At 38.6% G+C, this 23,957-nt stretch overlaps 1 protein-coding gene across 3 annotated transcripts in view; it reads right to left on the bottom strand.

The window, feature by feature from the left end:
* CLVS2 (clavesin 2) overlaps nt 1-3,414 on the bottom strand; it is a 92,353-nt gene extending 88,939 nt beyond the window's left edge. The window contains exons 1-2 of one of the 3 annotated variants that reach the window (XM_019740973.2): nt 2,651-3,414; nt 1,338-2,261 (exon numbers count right to left, since the gene is read on the bottom strand). In XM_019740973.2, the coding sequence (XP_019596532.1) occupies nt 1,338-1,726 (389 nt within the window). In that variant the 5' untranslated portion in view covers nt 1,727-2,261; nt 2,651-3,414. The remainder of the gene's footprint in view (nt 1-1,337; nt 2,262-2,650) is intronic. The other 2 variants (XM_019740970.2, XM_019740972.2) reach the window with 2 other exon arrangements.
* Between the last annotated feature and the right edge of the window lie 20,543 nt (nt 3,415-23,957).

Here is a 23,957-nt window from a genome sequence, read left to right as displayed (position 1 = left end):
TCTTAGCTTAATAATTTCATGATTCTTTGGGTAGTAGTTTGTCTTTATATATTTACCTAAAAAAAATAATCAGGGTATTTCTCAAACTAGAAATACAGACAAAATGTGAAAAATTAAAGGGTAAAAATCTGGTCAAAAATGTTAATTTACATTTTAAGATCCCAAGACTCTGAGAAGCCTATCTACAGAGTTACAACATTTCTCAGTCACTGAAAAGTCTTTTACAATTTCCAGAGACAGTTTAAACTAACCAGATGCATCAAAAGTCACCATTCACAGAACTAAAAATACACCAATGTTTCAACAACCAGCTTCTTATGATTCATAGTTCTGATAACATTTTCAAGATCCATGAAATATATTAACTTTGAACTTAATTGAAACTACCTTATACTAGAGCCTTTATAATTTCTTATATTTTTCAGTCTGAATAATTAATTCTGATTGAGGAAGTTAGTAGAAGAGTCACTCTGCCTTTTTCTATCATAATGCAGATTAAATAAGACTATTTTGTCTCCTCCATTAAAAAGCAAGAGCGCTCCAAAAGTCTACCAAGTGACATATCTGAACATTTTCTGCTCCTTCCAAAGATGAAAATCACATCAGACAGGAAACATATTCTTTAGATTAATGGCAGGTGTAGAACAAGCACACCAGTCAGCCTTTATTTCAGTTGGCATGCTCAGTGACAGAGGATACAACTCTTCCCTCTCACTGAAGTGACACACATTGTATTATTCCGTCATCTATACATCACCAAGCAGAAAAGGTCCCAAGCAATAAAACTACTTGATCTTGGTTGAACGTCAGACTATTCTTAAAAAATAAAATCTCAGTACTAAAGAGAGAGATAGTGATGATGGTGATGATGGTGATGATGGTGATGATGGTGATGGTGATAATGATGATGACGATGATGAATCTAGTTTAAGAACTTCTTTAGAAGGAAGGGGAAAAGTTCTCTCCATTCTCATATAATTTCTCCACAGAACAGTAAACTTATTCAGGAAGTGAAAAATGGAGCAGCTTTATTTAGAAGTGAAATGACTTAGATTGCAGCACAATAATGTGGTTCAGGAAGCACTTAAAACTGCAGTAGAAACTGGGTGCTGGTGAAGTACGAGTTTCAAAGGAAAAAAAATAAAACAAAAGCTCTCCTCTCACACACACCCCCACAAGGCAACCCCCAAAAACTCATTTTTCAGTTTCAGTTTCTCTTTTTTCCCAGTCAAATAAACATAGACATCAAAGCTGTAAAGCTATGACACTACTGAGGATAAATTCTGGAAAATGGGAGAGTAAAGGAATCTCAGTACCAGTTGGGATTTAGTATTTACCTGCTCTGATCCCAGTTGGCAGCGAAAAGGACTAGAATCTTCCTGCCGTAGTGGTCCAGATTGGCCAGGCCCCCAGGGAAGCCATCCTTCAGTGCCTGCTTGATGCCAGGGTCAGTGGCCTTGAAGCTTTTAAACATATCCAGGTTCTGCTGCCGGTACTCAAAGTACTGGGCCAGGAGGCGGAAGGCCTCAAAGTGATGAAACTTCCTGGCCCGCAAGAAGCGTAAGATGAAGGCATCATCCGTGCGCAGAAAGCCAATGTCCGGTCTGGTGATGACCATATCCCTCACCTCCTGGATGTCCTGGTGCAGTGTGTCTGGGTTCTCGTTGAGCTCCAGGCGCGCTTTCTCCAGGGTCTCAGGAGAGAGCCCAGCTTGTAAATGAGTCATTGTTCTACTTTTTCCCAAGCCTTCCCTTCTTCTTAATGACTGTCCCGCAACAAACCTGGTTCTTGTCACCACTACACTCTGACCTCCAGAACTGGATGCTGCCTGCTTCCTCTTCTTTACAGGAAATGATTTGTCGTGGTGTCCAATCAAGTACCCTGTTGCTCCTGCTTTCCAACAGCTTTTCTATGTAGACTATAAACTTATTTCCCCACCCCCTAAAAACAACGCCCCCACTTTGTTTCCCTCTTCCCTCTCCTGTAAAAAGATGTGGACCTCTGGCGGTCCCAGCGCGCCTCTTCTCCTTCTTTCACTCTCCTAACAAAACACCCCTATCGCACCCAGCACGGGTGGTGCTGATCTGGGTACTGTCCTCTTCTCTCCCAAGATGTAAGAAAAACAAACACCACGCACATCTCAGCCCCAGCACTGTGATGCTTCTGCGGTCCCTACCGAAGGATGCTCCTGGTAGGGATAACGATGGGAATCCTGATTAATAATAAGGTGGCTCTTCAGCGCTGAGGCGGGGAGAGTGCATCTTTGCCGGAAAGAAAAAGAGAGAAAGAGGGGCAAACGAGCTTATTTCTCCTTCTGCTTATTAAAGATTCTATTTTTAAAAGACGTTTGTGGGATTTCACTTACAATTATTCTAAACCAATTAGGTGGAGACTCTGCAGATAGCACACCTTCCCTCCTCCCCTCTTAGGCACACCGTGATCTCATAAGACACTAGAAGGGTTTTTGGTGGCATTGGCACCAGTGTGGGCTCCCCCAACCCCACCCCCAACTTCTGCCTTCCTCTAGCCCTTTATGTCAACGGAATTGCTGAGGGAGGCCTAAGGGATCTTTCTGGGAACGTACATCACACATGCGGGGTGGGGTGAGGGTGGAGAATAAGAGTGGTGAATACAATCAAAATGTCTCTGCCTTTTCTATAAAACCCCAGAGCAAGCGAGAAGCAGCAGCAGACGGCTCCTACCAGCAAACCCGGAGGTGCGGACGCTAAGCTCTGCGGCACTCCCTGGCCTCCGTCAGCCGCGGCTTCGGCAGCGGCGGCGGCGACAGCCACGTCAACTCCTCTCGGTGGGATGGATCCAGCAGAGAAGAGGGGCAGTAGCGGGGACACCGGCCGTAGACGCACTGGGGAGCAGCCGTGGCCACATCGTCCGCGAGCAGCCGGCTGCCACTCCCAGCAGGAGGGGTGGGGGGTGCAGAGCTAGGGCCACCGCTGTCCCGGATCCTCACCCATCCCTGCCATTCTCGCCTTCAGGAGAGAAGGGAAGGAGAATCGAATGTCTGGATGGAGAAGGCCACACGGGCGGCCGCCGCCTTTGTGAACCCGGAGCCGCCGGGGCGGTGGGCGCGGGCCTCTTGCTGTGCGCGCCCGGGCGGCGGGAGTCAGGCGCTAATGCCGCCGCAGCTGCCGGTACTAAAAGAGGGCTCGGCTCAGCCCAACTCCTCTCTAATTATCCCAGCGCGGATCTCGCTGCTACGTAAGCACTCGCTCTGCTCGTGCAGGCACTCCTCGCCCCTCTCCCTGACTCGTTTGGGGAGGACAGCAATTTCGGTGGCATGCAAATATCCCGAGCCCCAAGTTTAGCCTGCTCCTCGCCCCACTCCCCAGCACCCTACTCCTGCAGAGAGCGCCTGGGCGGGCGGGGCCTCACCCTTTGTGTGCAAGACCCCGGAGCGGCCGGGCGAGTAACCTTCTGGACGGTAATTCACATTGACACACATTTTCTAGTTCTTGTGGGAGGTAATTTTGATGTGGAAGGAGTACGGAAACATCTTGTACTTTCCGCATTTGTTGTTAACAGAAATGTTTAATATAGAAAAGAAGACCAGAGTGTTTCCCAAGCATTGTTTTGATGATTAAGCCTCCGGAGGAACTTATGTGAATCGTATGTCAACCATAAACTCTGGCTGCGCAATTCCTATTGAAAAGGATTAAAATGGGGGGGGGGGGGGGGCAAGGGACAGTTCTTGAAGGAAGGAAAAATAGGTACTCCTTGACTTATTTCTTATCTCATACTAAGGCAAATATTCCTGGAGACACACATATGATTGCTCACTCAGTTCTATACATCTGTACGCTAGAATTACCATAAATGAACAGGAGTCATTAAACTTAAGGTGACTCTCTACAGGTTTAACGAAAAGGAATGTTTTCTATTTTCAAAGCACAGCATGTGTTACTGAACACATCACTAAGAACAACTACTGGCTCACCAACTGTAGAAGGGGGTCCTGAGTTCAAGCCCCTCAATGCAAGAATGTTCACTGACTTTCCACTACGTGTGGGGCATTGCCCGAGTCTATGGATAGATGCTCTTGAAAATAAGAAAATGTTGTCATCTTTGATGACTATTAGAACCCTCAGATTACACAAACATTTTTTTATTGTTCTTATGCCAATGGAGTTGACAAAAAAAGAAAGAAAGAAAGAGAAAGAAAAAGAATTTTAACCATGTTATTAGTTAAATTAATGCAAAGTAATGTAAGAATCACAAGAAGAGACTAAATCACATATATGCACAACATACATAGTCATTATTCTCAAGGAATTTACATTTTAATTGAGGAGGCAGAAAATTAGCCATATGGGTATGTGTGTGTATTATATATATATATATATATATATATATATATATATGCACTATATATGGTATATTTAAAGTCCTACAATGTGATTATAACTATCCCAAACATTCTGAATGCAATATGAACTGTCAAATAATTTGGTTCCCATTTCAAGTTTTTAAATTCATTTCAGGCCAGTATTCCAGAAATTGAAGAAAATTTGACTCACATCAACTGTATAAAGGGTTTTAGCTATCAACCAACATTGAGAGACAGTTCTTCATGGATCTCTTACATTTCTGTATGTCTTATGAGCAAGGCACTAACTGCCCTTTATTCCAGACTACCTTTTCAAGCTGTGTTTATAGTGAACAGCCTTTGAAAAGCTTTGGAAACTAAAGATAGTATTTCCATCTGAACAAAGGGTAGACTTGTTTAGGGCTTTGGAAGACAGAGATAGTGTCTCTCTCCTGAGCAAGGGGTAGGCAGGCTTATTTGATTTCCCTCAACTCATAGCTACTCTCCTATAACACCACCCACTGTGTGCAAATATTAGGTTGGTACAAAAGTAATTGTGGTTAAAAAGGTTAAAAATAATTGCAAAAACCGCAATTACTTTTGCACCAACCTAATATTACCTGACATTCTTCTCTTAGGCTTGTGGGAATTGGAGCTCAGGAAACCAGAACAAAATATGCTGATGCGCCTACTACTTTCTACACCTGAACCACAGCCTTTTATTTCTAACCCAGGAGTTTTGCATCTTCTACCAGCATCCATGTACTGTGGCCAGCTAACTTGTTAGCTTGCAAGTAGGCTTAAATCTCACATTTTTCAAGGTGCTTAAAAACCAATTGCTTATTTTTGTTCTCTCAGATGGAAATAGTAGACTATATTTTTAGAAAGAAACTTACAAAATTAAATAAAATTTGCTGGTCCATTATATGGTGGTACCTATATTTAGTAATGATGTTCTTATTTTTATCAATAGAATTGCTTCAAAAAGGTTCATTTTAATATCTCAATATGATATGTAGTAGGGTTGTTAGAGTAGGTCGGTTAAATACATGTAAAAATATTTTTTCAATTATTGTGGGGACAGAGCTAGGAGTGCAGTTTCCAGGCTCTCGCCCTCAAGTGGAAAGGTGCTCACTCAGATAGTAAATGGCCATCAACTGTGATCTAATGGCCATCAGCTGTGGCTAGTTGGCTGTCAGCTGTAACCAATGAGCCATCAGCCACTAATATAACTGCCGTGGCTACCCTAGCAGCAAATGGGGGCTAGCAAGCAGATGGTGGCTGTGCTAACAAGAGCAGATTGCAGTTAGCACGGTGGATTACAGCTAGCAAGTGAGGTTGGTTGGCAGAGAGAAGTGGACAGCAGGTTGCAGATCGTGTGGCTCCTGCTTCCTGTGTCTCCAACCCAGCCACCAGCGAGAATATAGTGGTATGACTCTCCTATCTATGGCTCCGTGGATGTTCCTTTTTGGCCTCACCATTTCCTGTGTTCCTGTGCAGGGAGCTGGACCAGAGACCCTGCATGACTCCATGCATGACAATTATAATTACAAACTTTTAAGTCCTTCTCCCAATGATTGTACTATCATTCTCTCTATATTTATATTTCGAAGTCAGTTCTAAAACCAAAATGAATACCCAAGCAATCTAAGAATTTAACAAGCTGTTTATCCAGATGATGTGTCATGTGGGGCGGCCTGCGGGACCTCTGGTCTCGCTCCCCACATAAGAACGCAGGATATGGCTAGGCCAAAAGGGAACAACCACGGAGCCATAGGTAGGGGAGTCATACCGCTATAGTCTCTCTGGAGGCTGGATTCACACGACGTGGGACCTGCTGTCCGCTTTCTGCCAAGTAACCAACTCTCTCCTCGACTTCCCTCCTTAACGCAGCCTCGGCAGTTATATTAGTGGCCAATGACTCAAGGGCCACAGCTGACGGCCATCTACTACCTGAATCAGCACCTTTCCACATGAGGCCAAGAGCCTGGAAACTGCTCTCTGGGGCTCTGTCCCCACATGATGTCACAGTATTTGATTCTCATTCAATATTAGTTTATTTTGCCAAATTAATGCAAAGTAATGTAGGAAGGAGAATGTGAGAATAAATTAAACAAAAAAGGATTAATTGAAGCATTATTGGGAAAATAATTAAATCAAGGACTTCAGGTGTTTTTAAGCAACCTAAATAATAGTTTGGTTTACTGCTGTATTTAAAATGAGTAGAGTAAGTAATTTATGTTTTAAAACGTTGTATCCCATTTATTAAATTATGTATATAGGTAGCCCCCATATAACATGGCACTTCTATAACACAGTTTCGCTCTAACATGGTTTGTGAGTTAGAGAAATCCCCAAACAACACAGAGCGTAATAAGAGCTTTTAAGAGCAAAAGATATCTCATTCGAAATTAGTAAAATCCCTGAACAACACGGAACATAATAAGAGCTTAGAATTGATAATGAATAAAACATTATTTAATACATATCAATGTTATCTTTTGGTGCAAATTGCTTTAATAAAGATTTTTCTTTTACGTATAAAAATATAATAGTATGTGGGGTTTTTTTAATTTTTGGAAACTAGCCCCCTTTTTTGTACTAGTTCTTTGTTTTGTATAACACAGATTCACATAACATGGCATTTTATGAACCTAATAACCGTGTTATACGGGGGTTATATATATGTGTGTGTATATATATATATGTGTATATATACATATACACATATATATATATACACAGAGAGAGAGAGAGAGAGTCAAAAGTAATGATATATAGTTCAATATATATTACAAAGCAAACACCTGTGTGAACACTTACCCAGGTTAAGGAATAGAACACCAGCCCAAAAAGTCCTACTCTCTTCCTCTCCTAACTACGGGCCTCTCCTTCCCAACAAAGGAAGCCACTCTAACTTCATTTTTAAGATAATAAAACAACGTTTTTCTTTTAAAATTTACAAACTACATCACTATGCACTACAACTTAGATGTTCTTGTTTTTTTAAACTTGAATGTAATCATTCATATGTAATTTTGTGATTGTTGCTACTCTCATTCAATACTAATTTTGTGAGATTCATTGATGTCATTGCACATAGTTCATCCATATTCAATGATGATGCATAGAATTTTCTTTTATAAACAATATACTGATCCATTCTACTGCTGATGAAAATTTGAGTTGTTTTTCTATTTGGGGCTATTATAAATCATGATATATGAGCATTCGGGGACATATCTTTTAGTGCACATGGACATACCTAGGAATGAAATTGCTAGGTTGTATGGGATGTGTATCTCAAAATTTAGTAAATAATGCCAAAGTATTTTCCAAATGATTGTGCGATTTCACCATCCCCACTGCAGTGTATGAGATGTCTTACTGTGCCATAGTCTCACAAGTTCTTATTATTGTCTTTCATTATAACTTTATCAGTTCCGATTTTGAACAGGGATATTGAAAAGTAGTTTTCGTATTCCCTGCCATGATTACTAATGAGATTGAGCAAGATCTCATATTTTTTAGGCATTTGTATAACTTTTTGTGTGAAGTGTCATTTCAAGAGTTCTGCCCATATTAATAGTGGGTTGTTTATTGTTTAATTATGATTTCTAAAAGTCCTTAATAGATTTTTAATATAAACTCTTTGTCAGTTCCAAGTATTGCAAATATTTTCTGTGGCTTGCCTTTTCACTCTCTCAAAAGTGTCTCTTGATTAATATAATTTTAAATTTTAATGTAGTACATTTTTTTCCCTTTGAATATTGCTTTTTGAATCTGTTTAAATGGGTCACTCTGATATTACCATCTAGAACTTTTATTGTTTTTATCTTTCATGTTTAGACCTGCAATCCACCTGTGACTGAGTTTAATGCACGATGTGAGAAAGGGATCAAGAATCGTTTTGTTTTGTTTTGTTTTTCTATATGAATATCCAGTTGACTCAGCACCATTTGTAGAGACTAGTTATTAAAAAGACTGTCTTTTTTCCTGCTAAACAGAAGATCTACCATTGCCACAAAATAATTGTCCATAAATCCATGGATTTAATTCAATAAGAATTTTAAATCCCACAAGACATCTTTGTTGTATACAACTAATATTCTTCAGCGGTTCTCAGAGTGTGGTTCCCAGCCTTGGCATCATCTGGGAACTTGTTAGAAATATGAATTCCCACCACTGACATACTGAATCAGAAATCTTAGGGGAGACCTACTTCACAATGTTTTCTGGTCAGCATTTCAGGCAATTCTAATTTACACTAATGTTTGAGAATCATTGCACATATTTATCCTTTTCATTGTTCTTCATCCCTTATTGTATCTCTGTGTTTCCATATAGAATAATTTTCCTTTAACCTAAAGAAAACCCCTTTAATCTGTCCTTCAGTACAGATCTAAGGATTATAAATAACTTTTTGTTTGTTTGCCTGAAAGTCACTTTACGTTACTTTTAATCTTCAAGAATAGTATTTTTGCTAGAATCCAGCAAAGATGGTGGAGTAAGTAAATGCTGTGCTTACTTCCTCTTATGACCACATCAAAATTACAACTGAACTACAGAACAACCATCATTGACAATTACCTGAAGTCTAGCTGTACAGAACTCCTAAAACTAAGGATATACAGAAGTAGCCAACTCCAGACTGGTAGGAGCGGTACAAACACAGAATGGGGTGGTCCCACAGCTACATGTGGCCATTAAAAATCTAGAGAGATGTCTTAGTTGCAAGGGTGACACCCGGAGGAGTGAGGTGTCCCAGCCCCACATCAGGCTTCCCAGCCCAGAGTTTCAGTGCTGGGAAGAAAAGTCCCCATAACTTTTGGCTGTGAAAACCAGAGGAGATTGTGACTAAGTGAGCCAGAGGGTGACTGCAGTCCCAGGTCACCCTCTTAAAGGGCCCATGCATGGCCTTACTTGCTAACAGACTCACTCACTCTGAGCTCCAGCACTGGGGAAGTAGCTCAAAAGGCACCAGAGACATATGGGGGGGGGGAGGGAAACTGAATTGTCTGACTTCAGGGCAAGAGCTGGAGGGGCAGCTTTCTCCCAGACAGAGTGCTGGTAGAAGCCATTGTTTCTTTCTTGAGCACTCCCCACATCCTGGTGTGTAGATGCAGGCAGTCTCAATATCTGAGTCTTCATCAACATGGCTAACACCATTTATTTACCCTGATTCCCTGAAACCCTGCCCCACGTAAATAATTGAGACCACCCAAGCCACTTCCAGTGGCTTTTCTATATAAATTGCCTGCCTTAGCTGTAGATTTTCCTAAAATCTTCCGAAGTTTCACCAAACACAAACAAGTAGTGTCTGCCTTCAGCATGTCCTGCACCTCTGGCTGAGCAGCCCTAAGCCCAGCACTAGAAACAGCCAGCCTTGGTTTGTGGCTTGGCCTCTTGAGGCACCTCCAAACACAGCATGAGTGGTGGCCATTTGTAGATTGCTTGGTGGCTCCCTGGAAGGACACAGGCTGTGGCTGCACTTGGCCTGCAGCAGGTCCACTCTCAAGAGGCCCCAGGTCTGGCATGCCCATTGGCCTGCTTTGGACCTGGCTGGGAAATCACTCAGTTGCTTCTGAGGATGACACACTCCAAGTGTACAGTGGGAAGGCACCAGAGCCCTACTAAAGTGAATCTTGTTCCTTAGGCTGAGCCCCAGCACAACAGCTCCTCCACTGTAGTTATAGCTAGTCCTCACAACTAACCAGCCCAAGGATCAATCCCTCCCATTGATGTGCAAACAGTAACCAAGGATCAACTACAACAGGAGGGCACACACAACCCACACTAAGGACAAACCTGGAGTACGTGGCTCAGGTGACAAGGAAAATTGTGCCACTGAGCTGCACAACGCACCTACTAAATAAAGCCATGCTACTAAGCCCAGGAGACATAGTGGCTCTACCTAACATAGAAACAAACACAGGGAGACAGCCAAAATGGGGAAACAAAGAAACATGTCCCAAATGAAAGATCAGAACTAAGCTTGAGAAAAAGAACTAAACAAAATGGAGACAAGCAATCTATCAGACACAGAGTTCAAAATATTGGTTATTATGATGTTCAATGATCTCAGGGAAAACTTCAGCAAAGAAATAAGAAACATAAAAATGGAGATTGAAAACATAATAAAGAACCAGTCAGAAATAAAGAATACAATAACTGAAATGAAGAATACATTAGAGGTAGTCAACAGTAGATTAGATGAAGCAGAGGATCAAACCTATGATTTAGAAGATAAGGTAGTATAAAACACCCAAACAGAACAACAAAAAGAAAATAATAGAATCCAAAATAAATGAGGCTAGCTTAAAAGGCCACTGGGACAACATGAAGTGTACCAACATTTGCATCACAAGGGTACCAGAAGGAGAAAAGAAAAAGAGCAAGGAATTGAAAACCTATTTGAAGAAATAATGACAGAAAACTCCCCTAACATGGGAAAGGAAATAAATATAGAAGCCCAGGAAGTGCAGAGAGTCCCAGACAAGATGAACCCAAAGATACCCATACCAAAACATATCATACTTAAAATGCCAAAGATGAAAGACAAAGAATCTTAAAAGCAGCAGGAGAAAAGCAGTTAATTATGTACAAAGGAGCTCCCATAAGACCATGAGCTGATTTCTCAACAGAAACTTTACAGGCCAGAAGGGACTGGCAGGAAATATTCAAAGTGATGAAAAAGAAATGACCTACAACCAAGATTATTCTACCAAGCAAAGCTATCACTTACAATCAAAGGACAGATATAGCGCTTCCTAGGCATAATGGCAAAAAATACATATCCATCAACAATTATTTTAAATATAAATTGATTAAATGCTCCAATCAAAAGATAGGGATGGGCTAAATGGATAAGAAAGCAAGACCCTTACATATGCTACCTACAAGTAACTCACTTCCGATTGAAAGACTCATACAGATGGAAAAGTAGAGATGGGGAAAAGATATTTCATGAAAATGGAAACAAACCAAAAATCTGGAGTAGCAATACTAATACCAGACAAAGAGACTTTAAAACAAAGTTATAACAAGAGACAAAGAAGGATCCAGTAATCCCACTTCAGGGTATTTATCCAAAGAAACCCAAAATGGTACTTCAAGGGGATGTGTGCATCCACATGTTCATTGTAGCATCGTTTACAAGATGTGAAGGTAGCCTGGGTGTCCACTGATGGATAAATACATAAGGGTAGGTATTACATATATACAATGGAATATTGCCTGGCCAGGGAAGGGAATAGGTTCTTGCCTCTGCAGTGGCATGGGTGGAACTGGAGGGTATTGTGCTGAGTGGAGTATCAGACAAAGACATACTCAGCGTGATTTTGCTTACACGTGCAATCTAAAGAACAAAATAAACAAACAAAACAGAAACAAACTTATAAAGAAAAAAATATTTTTGCTAGGTATAAGATTGAGATTTTTAACTGGATTATGATAAATAGGGTGAGGATCATGGAGATGATGGTAATTAGTCATGTTGATGTGTCTAGTTGTGGCATATCATTAAGGAGGGGTTAGATTCTATTTAGCAGCTAATTTCTCTCAGAACTTTGAATATTTTAATCCATTATTTTCTGACTTACATTATTTCTGTTATAAAGTTAGCTACCAATCTTTTTATTATTCCTTAGACAGTATTCTCTATTTTTTTCTAGCTGACTTTTTTTTCTCCCTGTCTTTCATTTTCAGCAATATTACTTTACTCTTTTTATCATATCACTTTTTTATCTTACCACTCTTTTTTCTTTGTATTACTTTATACATATTTTAAAATCCTGTTGTGGGATTCTTGACTTTATTGTGATGGCTCTCATTTGTTTTGGAATGATCCAAGTCACAGTACAGTATCTCCAAATATTGCTTCTGCTCCCTTTTCTTTTTCGTCTGATTCTGGAATTCCACTTATATAGGAGTTATATCTCCTTACTGTTTTCTCTATATCTCTTAATGTATGTTTTAAATTTTTCATCACTGTTTTTCTCTCCATCTTTTATTTTGAATATTTTCTGTCTCACCTGTTGCAATTCATTAAATCACTGTTCAACTAAGAGTAATCTGCTGTTCTGTCTCTCGACTGTCTCTTCATTGAATTATTACATTTGTATTGTCTATTTCTAGAATTTCTACTTAATACACACACACCCATCAGTTATGCTATGATTATCAATATCAGTTTTTTATCTTCTTGAACATAATAAACAAAGCAATTTCAAAGTATTTGATAACTCCAATGTCTGGGTTCCTGGTTGATCTGCTCTATTATCTACTATTTTATCTATTGTTTATGCTGGTTTTCATTTATATTGTATTATGTGCTTGAGTGTCTAACTATTTTGGTGGGTCCTGGATTTTAATACCTCTCCTATAGACTTCCAAAGTAGTCAAAAATACTGGTCAGCCTCTCTGACTCTACGTTCCTCTCAATTATAAAATACTTCTAAGAGAAAACACGGCCCCAAATACTGGGCTTACATCCTCTTACTTTCCTTTAATTCTATATTATTGGCTCTCTGGTATACTTAGGTAGCATTTGCTTTTGTTTATTGTTACTCCTGGATGTCCTCAGTAGGTGTATTTATCTCCTAAACTGAGTCTTTTTTTCTAAAGAGACTGCAAAATAATTCAAACCAATTTCTAAATATTCTTATTACTAATAGACAAATTTTAATGATGAAGATCATAATTTTATATCTATATCTATAATATATAATTAAAATATATATGAAACTATTTTATCAGCAGGAACTGTGTCTACATTATTAAATCACTACTAAGAGTACACGGTCACAAAAAAGCAAAAATTTACCTAAGAATTAGAATATATTTCTAAATTTCCCTACGTAGTATTTATTTCTCAAGTGTTTATGTATTTCATCATCTTTAAGTTTCACTGACAAACAACAGCTGATCCCAAAGTATAGGAAAACATTTATAGGTTTAAATTAATTAAGTTAAAATTTAAAATTGGGAATTTTTATTTAATCTTTTAAATTTTGAGATAATTTGAGATTCATATGAAGTTTTATAAAATAATACAGAGATATCTAATACACACTTAGCTCAGTTTCTTCCACTGGTAACATCACAATCAGAATATTGACAGTGATACAGTCAAGAGAACATTTCAAACACCACAAGAATCCTTTATGTTTCCCTTTTTTTAGCCACACCCATTTCTATAAGTTCTACATAACCCTCAAACAAAGACAAAAAACAGTACCCTTACTATATCTAAAATCACTGAAGACTGTAGTGTTTTCTTTCTTCTGCAATTAGGTGATGGATAACCAGTAGTCTCAACACATGCCAGCATTAAGAGAACATTGAAATAATATCTTGACAATCTCCGTTGTCACAATAATAGCTCACAATTTCCATTGTGGTAGCTAATAGGCAAAATTCTTTCTTCCAGAGGTTTATTTTGTTTTTATTCTCCTTTTTTAATTTGCATATCTAGGTAGTATTACAGATAAGTTAAAAATTAAAACTAGGGTATTACCTTTAAAAGCATTGCATACACTAGGTGTTGCAGCTGTGGTTGACAAATTCTCATTTCATCTTAGTGTTGTGTTACCAATGATATCACACCTTCACAGAAACCAGTAATAGAAAATTGATTCAGCTATTCCCCTGATGATACAAATGCTTCCCAGAGACCCTATTAGATGTAGTGGAGGTGACTGCATTGTTCTCCTTTCTTTCTGAAAAGCAAATTCAATCAAGGAGGTGATTATATTAAATCTTATTAGTCTGACAAGTTTTATTTAAAATTATAATACATATTATATATGACTGTTTTAATATTATTTGATGTCACAGATCTATATTAAGTTTATTTGCTTTATTTTACTTTATTTTTCAAAGTTACACTATACTTTTAATAAAGGCTAAAATTATTTCCTAAAAGGACATAACTTACCTAGCTATATCAGTAGTTGAGGTATAGTTGTACAGGTGAAAGGATTAAAATAATCATCAACAGCCACCATAAGGAAAAACACTACATAAAAGGTTTGAGGCGTGCGTGTGTGTGCGTGTGTGTGTGTGTGTGTGTGTGTGTGTGTGTGTGTGTATGTGTGTGTGTGGTAGGTAAAAGGAATTATGAAGGTCTGGATGGATGGATATGAGCCTCAATTATGTGTGACACAATCAGCAACTATATAGTCCTTGGGCAGCAGTTTGGTATAAACAACACTAACCTCCCCTGGAATAAATCCCCCAATTTCTTATAGTAAAGAGTCTATCAGGTTGAAGATACTTCAATATATAAATATTTGAAAAATTACTATATTCCTGAATTCCCCAGAATTGTCATTTCTTAAATAAATACAGTTGTATCCAGGCTTGTCGATGGCTGTAAACATGCCTGTGACTAAATGTCACCCTGTTGGTGATGTCTCGTCAGTAGATCAGAACAAATTCAGTTCTGCCTCATTGCTCTTGTTGTGAGGCATGTTATTTCAGTTGTTAACACATTTTCATACCAACCGCTCAAACTTGAATCTTTCATTTTCTAAAGAATGACTTTGTTCTCAAAAATATTCACAGTCTTGTTATTGCATCGTGTCTATTAATAATCATCTAATAAGACCTGGGTTTGTTTTAATGTAATATAATTAGATAAACTTCACAATAGTTAGAAGTAAATTTTCTACAGCAAGCACATGAAAACCATATGAATGTTTGCCCTGCCTTATAGTTCCCAGGCTCAGCACATATTAAACACTAAAAAAGGCCACTAGTGAAAACAAGTGGAAGAAGAGTATAACTTGTGGAGTTAAAAAAAAACAAAACCTGACGTGTTCCATCTATAGGCCCAATATTTTTAAGTGGAAATAATCCACATAATATACAAGTAAAATATTTTAGATTCTTGAAAGCAGTTATCTTTGGCATTTGACTCAATATATTATAAATTGATTTTCCATGATTTCTTGCCCAATTCTGCTAAATTATCCTTTGAATGTGTTTCCTTTAGATTTTAAATGGTTCACTTCCTCTCAGGCTACAGTTAGACGTGCTTGTGCCTTTCCCACACTGTTTATCTTCTGACTTACTAAAGAAAGCCTTGAAACTGTCCAGCTGGATATGTGTTGATGGATTAATAAGATGGCGTTCTTAGTGACACAGAAAGTGCTTTACAAAAACCATTCCAGTAAGTCATAGATTGATATTCATGTGAGTTTGAAGCAAATGCTGTTTAAAGATGCAAATGGAGTATCAGTCCTTTACTAAGCCATTTGTTCTATCACCAAATATTTATTCAAAACCAATTTGATATAGGCCCTGTGCTAGCCAACTCTCCTCTCTGCTTCGTTTTCAGCTCACGACTGCGGAATATGCTACAGATAAATGATCTGAACTATTACACTTATTTTGCAAAAGCCTCATTTTTAGAGTTATATTACCAAGGTCATGTTTTCTGTAAGATGGAAACAGAGCTATAAATTCAAAAAGAATTCATCAGAATAATAACAGACACTAGTGATACTGTGGCTTTTCACATTGATGCTATAACCAAAAATGTATTCTTTTAGCATACTTTTAGGAGCAGCTCAGTTTTGAGCTGCTGAGCCACTTCAAATAGGTTTGTCAATCTGTTTTAGATACCATCCCACGAACCCACAGGTAACATAGACCTTTGGGTTTTGTGCAATCCCTGGAAAACTTACTTTATCCAATATTCTTCCATTTAACAAAGACTATCAGAAAGGAAGAATGAGTTATAAGAATGCAACCTGGAATCCTACTTTCAGTTATATGTGTGAAGGTAAACAATATCCAAATGTCAGTACTTGAAGTCCTAGTGGTAGCAATGTGATGTAATACAGCTCACACCTGATTATTACAAAGTGTGTCTGGTGTCTGCTAGCTCCCTGTAATTAAGAGCTCCCAGCGTGGGCATCATCAACTGAAGTGAAGCTTAGCTAGTTTCTGTGTCTGAATAATTAGATGTCTTTGATAACAGTACTTTTGGTGACAGATTTCTCTTTAGCAATGCCAGCAGCTACCTTACCTTCTCTGCCTCTGACTGACCCAGCTCCTCACAGCTGAGTCCAGTGCTGCCTGCTTCTGAACATTCTGGCCCTTCTCAGCTTCCTGGATGAATCACAACAAAATTAAGGTGCCAACCAGAGGTTCCCTATTCAAATGTCATTAGGAATCCAGCAGCATGGTATCTTACAATGCGAAGGAGCTTGTGTAACCCACAGGGAGTGATGATAACTGTGGCACACTTGAAACCATACTCAGCTTCCAGACATACTGACTTCTTTACGTACTGTGCAAGCCACCAAAATACCTGCTGGGCTAGCAGGGTGGAACCCTTGACGTTAACCACTACGTTCTGCTAAGCTATCCCTCTCTCATGTGCAAACCTGAGATTCTGTGGATCACTGCAGCTTCTCGGTGCTCAAGCTGTGCTGCCCACAACCTCAGTCACTTAGGCTGCCATCCTCGCTGGGACATGGTGCCCCGGCAGCTGGCCTTAGGCAGCCTTGTGCACTCCCCAGGTCAGTATCTCAGAACTCCCTTATATCTGGCCCTCAACTGGACCCAGTGCACGGGACTGACCTACGGAGCCTGTCCAAGACCTTAGATACTTACCAGCCATCTGGAATTCTGCTTTGCTGATTTGGGGTATTCTCCTTGTGGCTAGAACACCACTTTGTATTTCAAACCAGGCACGAGTCCTCAATGGACAATTTTTCCAGAAGTTGACCATGAATTCTCTAACTTCTGAATGTTCTCTCGCCAGTTTAAGGACTAGGGGCTGTACCTTAACTACCTGAACATGCATCCAGGCCTCAGAACCTACCTACTGCTTCCAGAATCATGGTCAAGAGCACGTCTCTCCTCTGATACTGTGTGGAAAAAGACATAAGCCACCCCCAGTGCCCAGAACCCAGCAACATCTCAGAGAGTAGATTTTCTGTCTCTTTCTTCCTTTATTCAACAAACAATGTTTCTGAGTCCATCAAAATTACAATTTAAGGGAAAATATACCTTGAAGAAGCCAGAACAGGCCTTCAGGTTGCCACTCACTGGATTAAGTTTCTCCTCATATTTTAAGAATGATACAGAACTTGGTATTGACCACCAGATGGAAAGCCATCCAGAATATATAGACCAGGATACTCTGCCCTGCAGACATGGCTTTTGACTTGGCCAAACTGTTAGCTGTCCATTTTCACACTACTTGGTTTCAAAGCCTAAGAGACATATTTACTATAAATACTTTCCCACACCTCAGCAACTTTGTAGCATACGCCTAAGTTACTATGGAAAAATAGTAGAACAACTTTCACTATGAGGGAAAACATAAGAATATAATATCATAATAAGAAAAAACATTAGTAGCAATTTTCTCCCACTAGAGTTTTCAAATTGTCTATTACTAGAACACTAATCACTGAAAATAATATCCTACTTCCATCTTCTGATCCTGTAATTCTCTAGAAGCTACAAAACAGGACTCTAAAAAATAGCTGCAGGTTTTCTGGGAACCAAGTTACAAAAAAATATGAAAAGAGTTTGATATATATTCAGTACAGAGCAGAAGAAATAAAATACTGGTATTATGATTTCAAATCAAAGAATAAGAGACTTTGTAAGGCTGTACGAATTTCTAAAATATACAATAACGGGGACAAAAAACAATTTCCAGCCCAAATCTTCAAAATACACCCTGCTTCATGCAAATGGATTTACTCGCTGTCGCCTATAATCATACATTTTCTTCCAGTGCCACCCATTATTCAGGGCTTGGAGACTCAGAGTGGAGCTCGTCAAAGGTGTGGACAGACTTCCCAACAGAGGGCGCTACAAACTTGCTAGAGCTTTAACATTCAAGTGCCAAAACTGCCCTGGTCACTTGGGGTCTGGATTACCTAATGCAAGTTGAAAGTAGGGTTTCCTGATTTAGGAAGGAAAAAAAAAAAAAAAGATGCTCCGATAAATTTGAATTTCAAATAAACAACAAATAAAAATTTTGTAGCATGAATATGTCCCATGAAATACTTAGGACACACTACAATTTTGTTTTAATTAAATTCAAATCTAACTGGACATCCTATATTTCATCTGGAATGCCTACTTGAAAAGTCTTTCCCTACAGAAGGAAATGGTAAAAAAAGAGAGAGAGAGAGAACCTATTTTATCAATAGCAGAAATGGAAGCAGGGAGGAAATAAGGGGAGGAACTGGGGAGTAAGACCATGGTGATGGCACTACACCTGTCAGGTCAGGTGATCAAATGTCTGCAGGAGAGTGCACTGCAGGATTATGAGGTGGCCATGATTGAGGAATATGAGCACTGGATTTGGGAAGGACTTTCTAGGGACTCACCAAGTGTGTCTGCAGCCTGGGAAGCCTGGGTCATCTGATTATATGGTCTCTCTTACATGATTGCCTTGACATTCAGAGGTAGGGCAGAGGCTCCAGGATATTCCTCTGTCTCGTGCGAGGGAACCAAAAGGTTCAAGAGTTGACAATTCAGAAACACAGTGGATGTTTGAAGTAAAGTTGTCTTTGAGTATAACCCCAGCATTTGACGTGTGCTGTGGTTTAAAGGACCCAGAAACAGGAGGCATGACTGACTGCTTGCATCCACAAAGACATCCTTGGGCTTCTCAAAGAAAAGGACTAAATCTGATTTATATTGACTTCCCAATACCAGATGCAAGCCTGTCTCAAAGGAGCTGCTGTGGAGGTTTATGCTGATTTGATGTTTTGTGATTATGAGACTAAAAATTATTTTTCTCCAAAAAAAAAAAAATGGGCCTTTCAGAACATCAAGAACTATACATTGTTTCAGAAATGATCAATAAATCAAAATGTACGTGAGATATTTTAAAAAGAGGGAAAAAGTAATCTGGTAAAAATAATTGCATCTCCTTATTAATATAAAGTTGAAATATTTCACTTTGTTGAAACACTAAAAATGATCTCTGTGAAAGACCAAACGCTCCTGTCTACAGGACATGGCTAGCTATACTCCAGTGATAGAGTGATTTTAACGTGACCATGATTATATTATGGGATCGATGAGGAGTACCATGTGGAGGAACAATGACTTGATTAGCATCTGGTCATGTACCTCCAGAGTAATGTCCCATCTTATCCTCCTCTCATCTCATATCACTAGCCCAGTGCCTTCACTTAGACTTCTGCGAGACTCACTTTTATAAACAGCACATACTTTCCACTAAATGAACTGCATTAATTCACAAGAAAGACTAGTGCTTAACCCAGAAAAAAAAATAACTTTGAGCATAAAATATTATGTTAGATACCATGAGAATAGGAAATGTCATGAAATTAGGAGCATCAGTCAAAGCAAAAGCTTCAGCTTTTCGCATAAGCTTTATCTTTTACTATAATGCTCAGACTGTCTGGTTTACATGAAAATTAACTTAGCTACAAATTGGTTGCTACAAAATAGTCATGGGGATGTATAGCATACGGAATATAGTCAATAATATTGTAATAACTATGTATGGTGCTAGATGGGTACGAGATTTATCCAGGCGATCACTTCCTAAGTTATATAAATGTCTTATCACTATGTTGTATACCTGAGACTAATATAATATTGTATGTCAACTGTAAGTGGAAAATAAATTATTTTTTAATTTAAAAAATAAAAACTGTAAAAATAAGTAAATACATAGAATCACCATCTCCTCTTAGTCACTCTCCATTCACCCTCGACCATGCGCTCTGGCTTGCTCCATTAAAGTTATACTCATCACGCATTAGTGGTTGTCACTAACACATTCTTGCTAAATATTACTTAATCTCTGTAGCATTTTACTACTAACATGCCCATCTTTCTTGTCATGTTATCCAGTCATCTTTAGGCTTCCATGATCTGATATTTATTTCCTTTCTCTATTTTGAGTCCTGTTTCCAGCACTTATTAGCCATTTGCCCTTGAAAATTTTACTCTCAGCCTATTTTTACCTATAAGCCTAATTTTCTTCACTGTAAAAGTTACTCAATGCAGCATTACTCGGACTGCTTATTCAATCTACACAACAGAATACGAGATAGCTATTTTAAAATATAAAGTAAATCAGTTGCAGACATCTGGAAAAAATAAGTTGCACAAAAGTAACAAAATCCTTAAACAAAAAAAGAATTATCTGTAGCAATATAAATATGCAGAGACTAGGAAAATTTAGAGGAATATGCAGTAAATTTTACCAAAAGTTGTTTTGTGGAATGGATTATATAGCATAGTTGCCTTCCAAATTATATATTTATATCATTGCGAATTTTATAAAAGTGCATATTACTTTGATGGCTATAAAATGTAAAAGAGAACGTGAGAAATAGGGAAAGAGATTTCATTGCACTGTCAGACTGATTAAGTAATATAGCATTTGGCGCTGTCTGTGGTATATGGTAAGCCCACAGCAAATGTTGACGATTATTATTACCTCACTACACCTGTGTAGCTTTCTTCTTCTTCTCCCAAACCTAAAATGTTTGTGTTTCTCTGAGTTGAATGCCAGTTCTTTCCTATTACCTGATACATTTCCCCGGCCACTTGCATACCAGTGACTCTCAGCGCTCTAGCCAACTTACCCTGAGGAGCTCCAGCCCCCTTCCATAGTCTCAAGCATATTTTTACCTGTAAATCCTTCAGGCCTAAAACTGAAACATACACAAAACTGAAGTTTTCTTCTTCACCTTCTATAAGTACTCTGCCTTTGGGCTCCCTAGTTCAGTGACTGATACAGCAGTCAAGCCATCGTGCAAGCCGGAAACCTGAAGGTCAACAACTATTCTGCCACTGTCCTTCACAACTGGTCTCTGGTCCAGTCATCCTTCCCCTTTATCTCCTTCATCCACTTCCATCTAGAGCTCATTCCCTTGATCAGGATGTTTATCACATTTGTAACCACCTCGTATTGGCCTCATTGCCCCAGCTTTATACCATTCTAACTCATTTATTCAAGAAGTACTTACTGAACACAGTTTATAGCCAGTGGGGAGAAAGCTAAGTAAATTTGCAATCACAGCTTCTGTTTCCATCAGTGTCAGATTTATTATTCTTATTTCATATAAATATCATACATACATTATTAACATTCAATTTTTTAAGAACATAAGCATTTTAATGCAATCGCATTATAAGATAACAATATGATCATCTTAGTATCAGAATGATCTGGAATACACAGAATAGACAAAAAACAGCTTAGAGTGGGACTGGGTGAATTCAGCGAAGACTTCCTGTAGGAAGTAGCACTTGAGCTGAAACTTAAAGTCTGAGTAGTTACTGGCTAGACAAAGAGGAAGAGGAGAAGTGTCCCAGGCAAGAAGCCCACTTTCAATGTCCTAGAGGCCAGTTTTCTCAGCACGAAACATTCTGTTCTAGTATGGGTATGTCTAAAATTGGCATCAGTTTTCAAGAAACAGAGGCAGATCCTTATAAAGTTTGTAAGGTGATTAGACTCTGTCCTAAGGAGAATAGGAGCCAATGAATGATTTCAAGCAGGAAAATTACATAGTAAGACAATCATCGTGGCCACAGTGGTGTCAGTCCCTGGCTTTCAATCAGAGTGAATTTTGTATCTCCTCCTTAAAATCTTTCAGTAGATTTCTATTTCCCTCAGTTTAAAATCCAAGTATTATCTTACCCTTGCTTATTTATCTACTCACTTCTCTTGTAATTCACTCAGCTTCAGAAAAATAAATCTCTTAACACATCCTTAAAAGCAAAAATACTGCACAGTCTTGCTTCTGAGCTGTGGTACACATTTTGTTCCCTAATACTGTGACATACTTGCTTTTTCCTCTTCACTTTGGTGGGCTCAACTTGAAATCAACTTCATTATGCAACCCACCCACCTCTGTCCAAAATGGACTCATACTTTGTATTCATAACACTGTATGATACTTTTTTGTATTGTATATCATGCCCCAGCATAATTGCCTGCTTTCTTCTCTTTTATCTTGCACCCTAATGTGCATAAGTTCTGTAAAATTAGGGTTTTGTCTTGTAGGGATGTGGTAAAATACTGGCGGTTCCAAAAAAATGTATACACATGATTGTATTCATCTTTTGTTATTGGTATATATTGAGTATTACAATTTTAATAGTTTTTTTTTTCCTTTCTTAAAATGTATATACTTTTTTTGGCACCCTGTGTATGTTGAATTAATGAATAATGCCACTTGATTTTCTGGTTTAAAGATAATGCCAGATTTCTCAGGGAATTCAAAAGCTCAAACAAATATATCAAATAAAATATTAAAATAGCATCAATTTAAAACAGATAAGAAATAGCTTTATGAATTATATGGTAGAAATTGCATTGGTAGGAGTAAAGAAACCAGATATTAATCATGTCTTTCTTACTTTCTGTGCTGTTAGGTTAGGTTATTTAAGATGTCTTAATCACTTTGTCTTTATGTGTAAAGTAAGGATGTTGAGACAAGATCAGGAACATTCATAGTGAAATGGTGGTAGATAAACGCAATCCCCATCAAAATCCCAATGGCATTTTTTAAAGAAATAGAACAAAATAATCATCAGACTCCAAAGAGGACATATAGATGGCCAATAAACATATGAGAAGATGCTCAATATCACTAATCATCAGATAAAAGCAAATAAAAACCACAATAAGATATCACCTCACACCAGTTAGAATGGCTACCATCAACAAGACAAATAATAACAAGTGTTGGAGAGGCTGTGGAGAAAAAGGAACCCTCACACAGTGTTGGTGGGAATGCAGACTGGTGCAGCCGCTATGGAAGGCAGTGTGGAGGTTCCTCAACAAATTAACAATAGAATTACCATATGACCCAGCAATCCCTCTCCTGGATATCTACCCCAAAAATCTGAAAACATTTATCCATAAAGATATCTGAGTATGTGCTTTGATGTTCATTGCAGCTTTATTTATGGTAGCCAAGACACGGAAACAACCAAAGTGTCTTTCGATAGATGATTGGATAAAGAAGATGTGGTATATGAGGTTTGACAATTAGGTTCGTGAACTTGTTGCAACAAGGTTGCTAACTTTTTTTTTATATCAGAGGGATTATTCATTATGAATTTGTACCAACTGGACAAACAGTTAACCAAGTTTACTATTTGGAAGTGCTGAAAAGGCTGTGTGAAAAAGTTAGACGACCTGAACTTTTCGCCAACAATTCATGGCTCTTGCATCATGACAATGCTCCAGCTTACAGGTCACTGTCTGTGAGGGAGTTTTTAGCCAGTAAACACATAACTGTATTGGAACACTCTCCCGGCTCACCTGATCTAGCCCCCAATGACTTCTTTCTTTACCCGAAGATAAAGGAAATATTGAAAAAAAGACATTTTGATGACATTCAGGACATCAAGAGTAATACAATGACAGCTCTAATGGCCATTCCAGAAAAAGAGTTCCAAAACTTCTGTGAAGGGTGGGCTCAGTGCTCGTGTCAGTGCATAGCTTCCCAAGGGGCATACTTCAGAGGTGACCATAGCGATATTCAGCAATGAGGTATATAGTACTTTTTCTAAGAAGAGTTTGTGAACTTAATTGTCTGACTTTATATATACACAATGGAATACTACTCTGCCATAAGAAAAGATGAAATAGTGCCATTTG

This window comes from Rhinolophus sinicus, linkage group LG05 (genome assembly GCF_036562045.2).
Source record: "Rhinolophus sinicus isolate RSC01 linkage group LG05, ASM3656204v1, whole genome shotgun sequence".
Lineage (NCBI taxonomy): Eukaryota > Metazoa > Chordata > Mammalia > Chiroptera > Rhinolophidae > Rhinolophus > Rhinolophus sinicus.
Note: the sequence above shows the minus strand (reverse complement) of the source record. Positions and strands in the feature narration are given on the sequence as shown.